This window comes from Centropristis striata, chromosome 13, assembly GCF_030273125.1.
Source record: "Centropristis striata isolate RG_2023a ecotype Rhode Island chromosome 13, C.striata_1.0, whole genome shotgun sequence".
NCBI classification, from domain to species: Eukaryota; Metazoa; Chordata; class Actinopteri; order Perciformes; family Serranidae; genus Centropristis; species Centropristis striata.
The window spans coordinates 29396266-29409127 of record NC_081529.1 but is presented as its reverse complement, the minus strand read 5'-3'; the positions used below and the strand labels follow the sequence as shown (position 1 = coordinate 29409127).

At 43.7% G+C, this 12862-nt stretch overlaps 1 protein-coding gene across 1 annotated transcript in view; it reads right to left on the bottom strand.

Annotated features, from left to right (window-relative positions):
• The window catches only part of LOC131983042 (BAH and coiled-coil domain-containing protein 1), a 71561-nt gene that overhangs the window by 32748 nt on the left and 25951 nt on the right, over window positions 1-12862 (bottom strand). The window contains exon 3 of the mRNA XM_059347611.1: window positions 4558-4740. Within this exon, the coding sequence (XP_059203594.1) occupies window positions 4558-4740 (183 nt within the window). The remainder of the gene's footprint in view (window positions 1-4557; window positions 4741-12862) is intronic.

Below are 12862 nucleotides of genomic sequence, written 5' to 3'. Positions count from 1 at the left end.
CTTTTTCTCTCTCTCTCTCTCCCTCTCTGTCAGTGAATCCACGTCTCCACTCAGCAAATGAACAACAGACAATCCCATGTGTGGTACACACAAAGACTATGACTGTATTTGGCAATCAATCTGAAGAGAGAATCTGAAGCAAAAAACCTCCTTTAATCCATGCTACCATGACATTCTGAAAGCCTAATGTTTTAGTTCTTGTTACCTTATATAAATATCCCAGAATTTGTAAGACAATATACTGTACACTTTCCTTTTCTCCAACACAATAAATCTTTAAACAAAAGTCATCACAAGACTTTTCTGTACCACATTCACCCACTCCCTCTGCCAGAGCCATCTAGCTCCAGACAACCATACCAACACGGCTATGTGCTGATGTTATTTATGGGTTTGCTTAACGTGTCACTCAGCTAATGGTTTGTCGCTCATGCTCCCAGTAGAAATGTGGTCTGCATGCATGACTTAACTGGCCCTCTCTAAACATACTCCGACCATGTCCACACTAATGTCTGCGCTAATGCGGATTAAGTTGAAAACACATCTTTTTCCGACCAATTTTCCCTTCCAACCCCAGAAACTGAGCTTTCAAAGCTCTTTCCTAATTGGACAAATTTGAACATGATGTTTTGTTGTAGTGTGGGCCGTGGAAAAACTAATGTATGATTGTCAGCTTGTTTTTCACAGACATGGTTTATTATTATCATCTGTCTCCATACATTATTATTATTATTATCTCCACCAAGGAGCTTATGTTTTAAGGCTTGTTTTTCTGTTAGTCAGCAAAATATCGCAAAAACTTGTCAACACATTTCTAATTTATTGGAAAGTTCGGCCCAAGAATCTTGTGATTAGTTTTTGGTGCAAATCCAGATTCAATTTCACATTCAGGAAAAACAGTGCATTTAAAAAACAAAATGTGTTGCTATTTTCTCATGCACTATTGCACTTAGTGGAATAAAAAAAAAACAGCCACATATATCTTTTGATTGTCTGTGGCTGTGCGGATTTTGTTGCAAATGTAGATTGAAAAAAACATTTTTACACCTTTTCTATTATTAAAATAAAACATTCAGAAATGATTGTGCCTTCGGTGTTTTCTAATTATTATTGCATTTCATTTGACTTATTTTTATCTCCACCATAATTCCATTTCAAAAGCCTGTGACAATTATTGTATGAAAAAGACGAATTTGTTAAAAGACTTAACCAGTTAAAAAAACTAAATGTATTATTCTGCTTGCTCAGTGCTCTCTTAGTCCACTAGGAAAGTATGTATCCACACTAAGTGGCTGGTTAGCGATTGACTAATGAGATCATTCTTATCTATTGCTTGATACGTGCTAGATTTTAGCTCTTTAATCTGTGGCAAACGTGTCAGAAAAAATAGCAGAGACAAAGACATTCTGCACCATGACAGGTATATGCCAGAGACATGAGGATCATACAGTAATCTTTGAATACAAATTCGAGCTGCTATGCTTGGATTTGCATGCAAACAGCCACTTTAAAAACACACCTCGCAAAAAAAAAGGAAAAGAATATCCAGAGAATATCTTTAAGGTTACAAGTGACACACTAATGCGCCTACACACACACACACACACACACACACACACACACACACACATACACACGCTCGAGTCAGTGCCTGCTCGGCTGCTGGTGGGGTTCTGCTGACACCCGGAGAGAGGAGGCGAGAGTCTGGGTAATTGTGCCGCTCATTTTGATGACTTGCTTTTTATGCAAAACAGGAAAAAGACAATATGCAATTATCTTGAGGAGGGAACAGCTGAATGTGGTTGATGAACAGTCTGGATTCAATCATGCTCTTAGTGCGTTATATGCAATTAAACTGCAATAGAGATAATGGCCTCCATTGCCAACTGAGTAATAATCCCAGTCATAATCACCTCCATTACTTTTATTAGGCTTGGCATTATCATCATCACTCTTATTAATATTATTCTACTTTTCCAGAAGAAGAAAATCTTTGACAATGAAACCCTGAAACTATAAGGTAAAAGAAACACTGATGCTTACAAAATGAGTTTTGAGGGAAAATGTCTCTGACTGAGCCGATGATAGAATCCATATCTCATTCAAATGTATTCATCCCGTCTACATGTTTATGTGAAGAAGTCTCGAGCTACACCTATTCTCACTATCACAGCTGTCCACTGACTCAACTGCTGGTGGCCAGGACATGAGAGCAAGCTGAGGGGGAGGGGAGGGAGACAGTGGGAAGCATCCAGTGCCTTAAAGGGACAGTTCACCCCAAAATCAAAAATACTTAACTTTTTCTACCCCTTAACTATAATCCACCTAGATTGTTTTGGTGTGAATTTCAGAGTGATATCACCTGAAGACGTGCACATATTCTCTTGAATTTAATTAAACTTTATGGCACTTGGCTTGTGGTGCTCAAAGCAAAGCCCCAAGGAAAAAGGGATTTTAGCCAATTTGACATTGTGGCCAAACCATGGAATTACAACTTCTGGGTTTGTCATGTGATGACACAGAGTCCAAAAATACTTTTTCCCATTGACTTGCATTGGGAAAGAGACTGAGAGTCTGTAAATCATTGGATATATGTAGCCTAGATATTTCTTTGGGGGTACATTAACTTCTCAGCATGAACACTTAAATAGCCCTTAGTTAAACGTTGTAAGGTTTGTTAATAGCAAAACCAGAGTCATTTTTCTTACTACTTCATGTAAAGGAGCCCAAGACCATGTGATTGGGAGGCAGGGCTAAAAGGAAACACTAGTTCTCACTTACTCTTTGGGTTTTTTAGATACAGAAGATCCGGGTAATTTTATACTGGGATGTCAAGTTTTTTTTGGCTTCATGTGCCAATGAGAATCTTTCATAGGAATGAATGGGGCCCAACTCCAATGCTGCATCAAGTTCTCTTTATACATCCAAGTCATGCTCAAAGCACCAAAAAAATGGGAAAATTTAACAGTAACGTCTCTTTCCAGAACTTGAAAACGCCCCAACTATCGCCATTTTCAAAACAAAAGTTAAGACCAAACTCTTTTTGGATGCATTCTGCAGTTAATGCACATTGTTTATGTTCTTATGTCTTTTTTTATTCTCTCATTTACTTTTAAACTGCCTCTTTGCTGTTGATGTTCCTTGTTTATTTTACTTTTTACTTTTATTATTGCTAAAATTGTGTACGGTTCCATATTTTTATTTTTTCATTGTTTTTGTGTGAAGCACATTGAATTGCTACGTGTATGAAATGCGCTATATAAATAAAAATGCCTTGCCTTGCCTTTCCAGAAATCATGACCTGATTATTCAAGATAGTCTGCAGACCTTGTCGTGATTTACCGAACAATTTTCTTACTAGTATGGTGAAATGTATTTTTTGGCACTTAGAGCACAAGGCAAGTGGCATATAGTTCAACGAAATTAAAGAGATGGCAGACAACCCTATGGCTGATTACTCCAACACTCAGCAACTCACATTAAAACAATGTAGATAGATTAACAACATAACAGGTATGAGAAAAAATATATATTTGTTGGTGAACTGTCCCTTTAACATATATCTACAAAAAATTACATTAAAAAAACGGGCCGCATCTCAGCTGCATTGCACCCGATCAGCCCCAACCACACATCACGCAACTGGGGCGCCGCTGATCAGTGACCACAAATAAACACTCCCCTCGAGCGTCCCCCCATGGACTAACAGCTGGGCTATTCTTAGAAAATAAATAAATAAATACAAGAGGGCTGAAATAACACGAGTCCGACAACTTCAAAGACTGCGGTTCACTGGATGCCATTGGGCGGCCATCACATCGTGTAATTAGCAAAAGATTAGGAACGTGTAAATCTAAAAGTGACAGAAGTAGAGTTACAGGAAAGCAGACCTTGCATTAATATATCAGTGGGTGGCATTGGATAGGTCTTACATGTATCTGTCATCCTTAGCATTTGAATTCCTGAAATATCCCAGCCTATTAATCTCTCTACTTTATCCTTGTCTGACTTCCTGGCTGTATCTAAGCAGAAGTGTGAGGTGTTGAACTGAGTGTGTGTTTGTATATTCCTGACTGTGCGTGTGTGTAGATAGGTTTTTGTAATGCTGAGCATCGGGTGGGAACTACCCTATTAAGCTGTGATGGAGACACCAGCTGAAAGCTCTGCAATCACTGCAACTTTTTACTGGCCCGCGATTGTGCGTGCTGCTTCAGAGAGTCTTGAGTGACATTCCTGCTGACGTGAATCGAATACCGCAAGATTCCTTGGCTGAACTTTTGACCCTGTGTCCCCATCCAGAAACCATGGCACTGTACTCCATCCCAATCATGCTGGGCCCCAGCCTATTTCGGTGCACAAATAAAAGGGTGGGAGCCTGGTTCTTGCTAGATGATTACAAGCCATGCTTTGGTGGAAACCTAACACGGCCTAAAAATACACAATATCAGAGTAACAATACACCCTGCAAAGCTCTGTCCCCGATACTGCCAAGACATGAATATCATGCAGACGATGTGGTCAGATGAGAGGCATGTGTTTGTGTGTGATTTGAGGTACCTTCATGCGAATGGGGAAACCAGATTTGTGAGGCGCTGGAGTGGGGTCCGCCCCGGAAGGAGGGTGAGGAGGGCGAGGAGGGCGGCCGGGAAGGGTGAGACGGGTGGGAAGGGGGGGAACCCAGACTACTGGCCAGAAAGGTCCCCATGAAGGAGGCGGAGGAATTGCCCATCAATCCACTGCCTGCATTCCCACAGGGACAAAAGGTAAGGAGAGAAAACATGGTTAGAATTAGAGGAGTGCACTGTGACCACGAGTGTGAATCAGATGTAGATGTAAAAAGATGGAGCCCACTGGTCGTCCAGGTGGAATCACAAAGCCAGGCAGATTTGATCACTGCCCTGGGGAGAGGGTGAATGAGTGAGAGAGAAAGAGTGTGAGACTCTCCTCCCCCTCACTGACAGCAGAGTCCTCTCCCCTCGTCTTCTCTCCTCTCACACCGCCTCTCCCCATGGGCAGACAGAGGTCTCATCTCACAGCTGAGTACACACTTTCTCAGGCTCTCTCCCTCTCGCTCTCACACACTTTTGCTCCCGCTCCCCAGTGTCCCTTTCTCAATTTCTCTCCCTCCCTCCATTATCTTATGCTCTCCATCTCTCACTTTCATGCCCTCAATCTCTCTTATTGCTCTGCTCCATTTCACCTCCTCTCTATCGCTTTCTTCCTTTCTCTCTGCATGATTCTGACAATCCTGTACTTTCTTCTTTGTTTCCATTTTGATGTGTTACTGCTTTTTCGTGTCACAGTGGCCCTTTCCCCTCTGCTCTTGCCCTGCTCTGTCCCGTCTCCATGAGCAGAAATGTACATGACTCTCACAAACCCTCATTGTGTCTTCTTTCCCTCCGTCCATCCCCTTTTCTTTCTGACACATAGCATTTCTTTGCTTTGTTCTTTACCATAATGATGGCACCAGCAGTGCAATCTGTCCCTGGCTGGCTGAACTGTGTGTTTAACAAGACTATGATGAGTAATTGACCATTCGTAGCAACGCCCGTGTGACTGGGGGCTGATTGTCTATTATGCATTGCTGGGCAAGCTGGAGAAAACACACTGATTAACCACTGCTTAAATTACATTCCCATTACGCGCCCGCCAGTGCACTTGAGCGAGGGGCCCGGGTGCCCGACTCTTTGCACATTCATTTCCCCCAAGTCACACTGCCGTGAAGTCTCATGCATATGTATGATGGCCGGATGAGAGCACACATGCACATACTTGCACAAACTCACACATCGGTGTATCATACATTGTGCGGACGAGGTTAGCTGTGAAAACGTCGGGGAGAGCAACACGGTAAAAATTCATTATCAGCCCCTGATGACAAGCTGATCTAACAAGGAACGTTGTGTGATTTTCTTTAAGCATGAATCAGTCCAAACATGAATCGATCCTTTTCTGGGAGTGCGAGAACAATTGCGTGGAAGTCTTAATCAGCCAGGCGGTGAGTGAGCTCATCCTCTGGGCAGACAGCAGGGATAAACCCATCAGTCTGCTGCTCGCTTCTGCACCGAATAGTCTATGGCTCATGGGCCGGAGCACAGGAGCATGCAGAGCGCACACACACACACACACACACACACACACACACACACACACACACACACACACACACACACACACACACACACACACACACACACACACACACACACACACACACACACACACACACACACACACACACACACACACACACACACAGACTTCACACATAAAAATAGGTATGGATAAATATTTCTGCACACACACACTTCTGTCACACTTTGCACCACAGGCCCAGACAGGTGGAAATCCCCCACAATCCCCAGCCTTACTCTACCTCGAAAACCACCTTAAAACCAACCGTGTGTGTGTGTGTGTGTGTGTGTGTGTGTGTGTGTGTTCACACGACAGTCTCTCACAAACTGACGAAAAAACAATAACAGTCTGCTTAGTGTTTAACCAGCATATTAAACAGAGCAACACAAATAGCCTCCAAAATTTGGCCACAGGAGAAAATATAAGAAGCAAAGTGTTTTATGTCCCTTGTTTGTTTCAAGATTGGTAATTAGTTTTGTTTTGGTACAACAGAAAAATCTGCTATAAAAACTAGGGATGCACTATATGGATTTTTTGTCTGCTGATAACCAATAATTATCTGCTTCTCATGGCTGATGCTGATAAGATAAACAATAATTTAACATTGCTGTATTTTAAAACCTGTATTTTACGCACACCTGAGGGTTAGGAAGGCTAAGATGAAGTGAGGAAAGACGGATAATTTAATATGCCATATCTCTGGCCTAACCAAACCTAACTGACATCACAATTGTTAACGCAACTAAAACAAACAGCCTGTTCTGACTCTAATTTTTTCTTGTGAAATTTAGGCATTTTGCCTTAAAATTCATATTAAATGCTTTGACCTAATCTGTCAATCGGACATGGTGATGAATTAAATACTCAATACAACTAAATACAAAATAAAATAAAACTCATAACTTACAAGATTTAGTGTGCAAATTGCTATTGTATGTCTTCCTTTGAACCTGTGGGGAACCTGCTAACTGTGATCTTTGACTCTAGTTAGAATGCTGCGCTTCTTCTTCTGTGTCAATTGCTGGATCACAAACCAACTTTTAAGGTGCATACCAGCACCTACTGGATTTGCGTGTGGTCATGGTTATCATTTCTTTATCAGATTAATACACAAAAATATAAATTTCCTATCATCGGCTGAAAATGTTATTGTACTTATGAGTCAATCTTTTGAGAAGAAATGAGAAAAATCTGTTTTCTAATGCAATGCTGGGGACAGAATACAGAACACATGCAAAAACACAAAAGGGGAACTTCCCTACAATTACAAACATTTCCAGGATGGAACAATAACGCTTTATAATAAGGTCCTTAATAAGCATTAATTAACAAGTAATAAGGCATTGTTCTCGCTTTAGATCCGGTAGTTGCAAAAAGCATAGTTAACTTAAAGTTAACTTATAATAGATGAGCAATAAAGTATATTTTAATATCAATAAGCAAACAAAATAAGATTAATAAAGGCATGGCAAAGACAATGGGTGGGTCATGGGTGTTTGTAATGCTATTATTAACACTTATATAAGCTAACAAACACACAATAATGTTAATAAGCATCTTGTAAGGACTTACAAGGGCCTTATTACTTGTTAATTAATGGTTATTACAAGGACCTTAATATAAAGCGTTACCGATGGAACTATAATTTAGAGCTGTCAATAAAAAAATGTTTTAATTGATTGCACAATTTGCTGTGATTAATAGCAATAATTGGAATTTTTCTTCTTAAGACCATACTTGTAATAATGTATATACAGTATGTCTGTAAAGGGGAGATTCGTGGGTACCCATCGAAACATAGAACCAATTTTCATTCCGTTATCTTGAGGTGAGAGGAACACCTTTTGAAATGATTTCCCTCACCTAAATGTAACTGTGTTATTTAGACCTCTTCTTGACAAGATATCACGACAAAACTCAGCTTTCTACAGCCCACAACTTTTATTTTGCGATATTGTTTTAACTTGTTAAATATTTCAAATTAATCCAAAAAAATATCATGTTAATTTTGACAGCACTCCTTTAAATATGTGTAGGAGGAATGGGTGCCATAGCAACATTGTGCACATCAGTGGGAGGGAGCCTGATGATAATACAGTAGCCCCCCTCCTCTTCCTTCCTTCTCCGCCGCCACCTCCGATCACCCCTGACCCTGCGGAGCGCTCCTGGCAGAGCTCTGTAGAGTGCAGGGTGGGGTTCAGGGGCAGTGGGGGGTGGATTACTGCCAGCGTGCTCGCTGGGCACACATCCAGCCCCCATCATCCAGACACCCAGGGCTCCTGTATGGCACCGCCCTCAACATTGCACACTCCTCGGCCCTCTCTTTCTGCCTGTCGCCCCCAGGAACCCCAGCTTTCCACAGCGCCTCCGGCTCACATAAATCAGCTAATCCTCCTGCATTATTAACAGCCTCGCCCCAGAGAGAGAGAAAGGGTGAGAGAGACATAGAGAGTGACAGAGAGAGGCCGCGAAGCCCCTCTTCACACACCAAGAGAGGAGAGAGCCTCTGCCAGAAAGACAAGGAGAAGAGAGGGACAATACATAAAACGGGAATGTCTAGATGTCAGGCAAGGGGATCTTTGAAGTTTAAGCTGATGCTAGGGGAGCAGGGGATTGAAGGAAAACCTTAGCGGGGTCTCAGATCAACTCATACACAACCGAATCAGAGCTCTCAGTGATCCAGTTTGGCCATAAAGTCTGTACTGGGAGAAGGGCATTGGTCCAATGTAAACTGTAGTAGCACAGAATAACAATGCAGTTGCCTTCACCTCAGTCACATTGACTATTGCTGACTCCACAGCCTGTCACTCAGTAAATGAACCCTCCCTCTGTGTTGTGTCTGCCGTTTGCCTCCTGCTGAGAAGTATACGGCACAGGATGCTGCGCAAAAATGTCTTTCCCTTGCAGTTTGCGCAAGCATTCTCATAACACTGTTAAAGGATATGAGCACACTGTTTTAATATAATGCCCTTCCTAAAACCATTCAAAGCCTAATGAATCAGAGGTGTCGGTGAGAAAGCACACAGGTTATTAAAGTGGGCTGGTGCCTTGGTGTTGGGGCCGTTTTTAGTCTGGGTGCCAAACAAAGCAGTGCAGAAACAAGTGGAGCAAAGGTCCGGGGCATGACAGCACCGGTGCTGGACTAACTGTTTATTTAGCAGCTTATTAAACAGTGACATGGATCCAGGGAGCCTGGCACCGCTATGCCAGCTTCTTGTAAAAGTTGTGTTTTTGCTGCCTGTATTTTTTTTTTTAAAACCCTGTTTATTTATTTGTCCAGGTTCTTAAGTGGTGCCAGCAGTGCACTTGTATGGGCTCTTAAGAAAATCGGGTCATGTGCATCCTAATCGGCGCCGATCCCTGACAGCGATGAAGATTAATCCTATTAGAGAATTAAAGGAGAGGGGAGAGCATTGGGATGGGGGAACCCCACGTCCCTCCCTGACATCTAAACATCCCACCCTGACACCCTCGCTAGCACAGTAGTGTTCAAATAGGTTCAAATGTACAAACACAGAAACAAACATCCAAATATCCCAGAACCTCTGGAGGTGGAGGTGTTAAGTGCTACTCCACCCACGCTCTAGTATGCGTGTGTGCAGGGTGACGGAGTCCAGTTTGTGCACAACAAGCTAAACACTCATGCGTGCGCACGCGGTAATGTGGGCCCAGGCAGAGGCCCCCGTGCACGGCACGGAGTGAGCAGCAGGCGGGGAGGCGGAGCGGGGAGAATGAAGGCCCAGTTGTCATGGGAACCGAAGAGAAACAGCGCTTGAGGCAAGGAGGCTGAATGCTAGCCATTACAACAGCAGTGGGCAGATGCAGTTGGTCAGTGTGCTGCTCAGCAACAACAGCCTTTCCAACCTACCTTAAAGCCCCACCCGAGCTTCTGTGCAGCTCTTAAACACACACATACACACACCTTTTCCCCTGAATCTAATCTGGTTTCAATTGTAAGGCTGCAAGGAGGGGAGGTGTCATAATCTTTGCCCCTACTCATTAGTGTAACTCATGGCTGAGTGCTTGTTTGGTGTCTTAACAAGGAATTATACAATAATAGGATGTAAAGGGATTCATGTGGGCCAAGAAGTGATGGGGAGAAGAAAAAAAAAAGAAAAGCTGAGAAGACAACAAGCACCCACCCACAACACGTTGTTCTTTTGAATGCTGGGAATCAGATCAAAATTTCCTCCTGGAGAAATACACACCCATTCACATGCTCTTGGACACACATACACACACACAGGCGCAGATCTACGACTATGCCTATTGTCTAAGAGAAGATAAAGTACAATTATTTCACCGTGCATCATATTTCCCTGTCTGCTCTTGAAAAATGAGCCAGGTTAGTCTGCGGCTCTCTGTCTTATCTGCAGACAGCAGCCCGAAGGGACGGATGGACGTGTCGTCTAGACAAGGACACCAGACAGACAACGAGAGATGAGAGTGATGGTGACAAGAGGAGAAGAGAGACAGGGAGAAAATTGCAGGTGTGACTGCATCAACCTGTTCTCCACAGCTCGCTGATCAACCAGCGCCAGAGAGGGGAGGAGAAAAGAAGAAAAGGCAGGAGATAGAAACACACACGTTCACTTTATAAAACCTCCGATCACAGAAAGAGTCAGTAAGCATGAGCCGTTGAGGTTGCACTGTCAGCGGTCAGTGCCATGTGGCAGCCAGGCTCTGTAGCTCTTCACCCTGAACGATCACAACTCATATAGCCTCCCTCTGTCATGTCCGGTGACAAAACACACACACCCTTCTTTCTTGTCTCAAATAAATTAAATCAATATCAGCAAGAGTTGGATGATCAAAGAGAAAGCAAGAATCCAGCGGCTAGTGAAGTAGCTGTTCCTGGCACTGCTTTGGATCTCTGACACACCGAGACAAGACACATGTATTGTATATGGGATTTATGATTTCAGACGAGTTCGTAATGTGGCCTGGTTTGCCTCTTTAACATTTGAGTAATTTAAAGAAGGAGCCTGAGAGCAGCGAGTCGAGACCGAAGACAGAAGCGAAGAAATAAGTTAACTTACCAAGTGAAAACATATTGAGAAGGATGTGTCTTTCTCATCAGACTTTCCTACCGATGTAGTTCCATGTTCTGCCCAGGAATTCAGACGCCCAAGAAAAAGCCAGCCAGACTTTCCACACACATATTCACTCATAAACACACAACTACGTTTTCTGACCCTCTCTGGCAACGCGGGGAAACTGGATTGGATCGAGCAGCTGTAGACACCGGCAGCCCCAGACAGACTGCACACGCTACCCTGGAGGGCCGCTGACTAACCCAGAGCCTACTTCCTCACAATAAAACACAGAAGGAATTTCAAATGGCTACTAAAGAGGGGGGATTTCCTTCAAACAGTCAAAGTCATCTTGAAAACATTAGCGCAAATGGTAGCCAAATTCCTCCTCACTTCGGAAACAACTGTCGCAGGAGTTTTTTTGTTGTTGTAGTTGCTTTTCCCCCGCTATACAAACTCCCTCCCTGACTTTATCTTTTTGGGTTGGTGGGTGGTTGGATGGTGGGACTCAGGGAGCCGGCCCCCTCTACAACTGTAGTAGGAGGCTGGACTGATCAGAAGCATACTGAAGTGAGAGAGAGAGCGAGCAGGCGGTCCGGTCCTGGAGCCGAGCCCAGTGCAGGGGTGGGGGAAAGTGCCAGCAGCGCACGCCTCCGACACTCTCCACACTGCGTGCCTGTGGAGTGAGTTTAGTGGATGTGGTCAGTGCGGGGGTGGGAGAAGTGGAAAGGGAGCGGGAGAAGCAGTTGGAAGAATGGACGGAGGAAGAGAGTGAGAACGGATGACAGGGCAACATCCAGAGGAGGGGCTAGGGGCGAGAGTTTAGACTAGAAGTGTAGATAAGGGTGTGAGGAGGTGTGAGAAACTTTTGAGAGTGAAAGAGCAGCAGAGAGTGTGTGGGAGTGTGTGTCGCCGAGCATATGCGAGCCTCTGTGTGTGTGATTGTGTGTGATTGTGTGTGCGTATGGTGGTCGTCTCGCTGAAAGTTGACAGCCTGTGTTTGCAGAGTGGCTTCGTGGTCAGCCACTTGCTCGCAATTGAAGCGATGGCGGGGTTAAAATTGAATTTGGTAAAAAAAAATCTTTGGAGTATGCAAATAAAATTGGCTCAGGGAGGTCAGCCAAGGCCCCCCGCCCACTTTACCCAGCTGTTTATACAATATACAAGTTGACATGATCGGGATAAGAGATTCTAATCCTAAACAAATTAGTCCAACTGGCTCGTCCTGTCTTGGCAGCGAGCCTGAAAACAACAATGGCTCCACACAGGCCACGATGCTGCAGAGAAAACAGATAGGAAAAAAATGTCTCTGAGGGATATTTTGTTCTAGTTGGGGTGGAGCGATGTCAAAGAACATCCACACATCCCACCACTATATGTTTCTCTCCATCTATTCTCTTTCTCACACTCCTATGTTATTGTCCAGGAGTGTGCAGAAACAGCTGGTATCACATGTGTGCCACTACCTGGCCAGCCTCCTCAAGGGGTATTCCACCTCAATTTTATTCCAATTAATCATTCATAAAGCCTCCTTTTCTGGGAGTATAATCATTGTCACAAAGGGGCTCCACCTCTAATCCCATCACTCCTGTGCCAACAGTGGTGTGGAGGGGGGCCGGGGTAGGCAGACTGGAAGAGATAGCAATGTCTGGAAGAGTTCCTGCTGTAGAGGTGTTTTATGGGCACAGTAAATA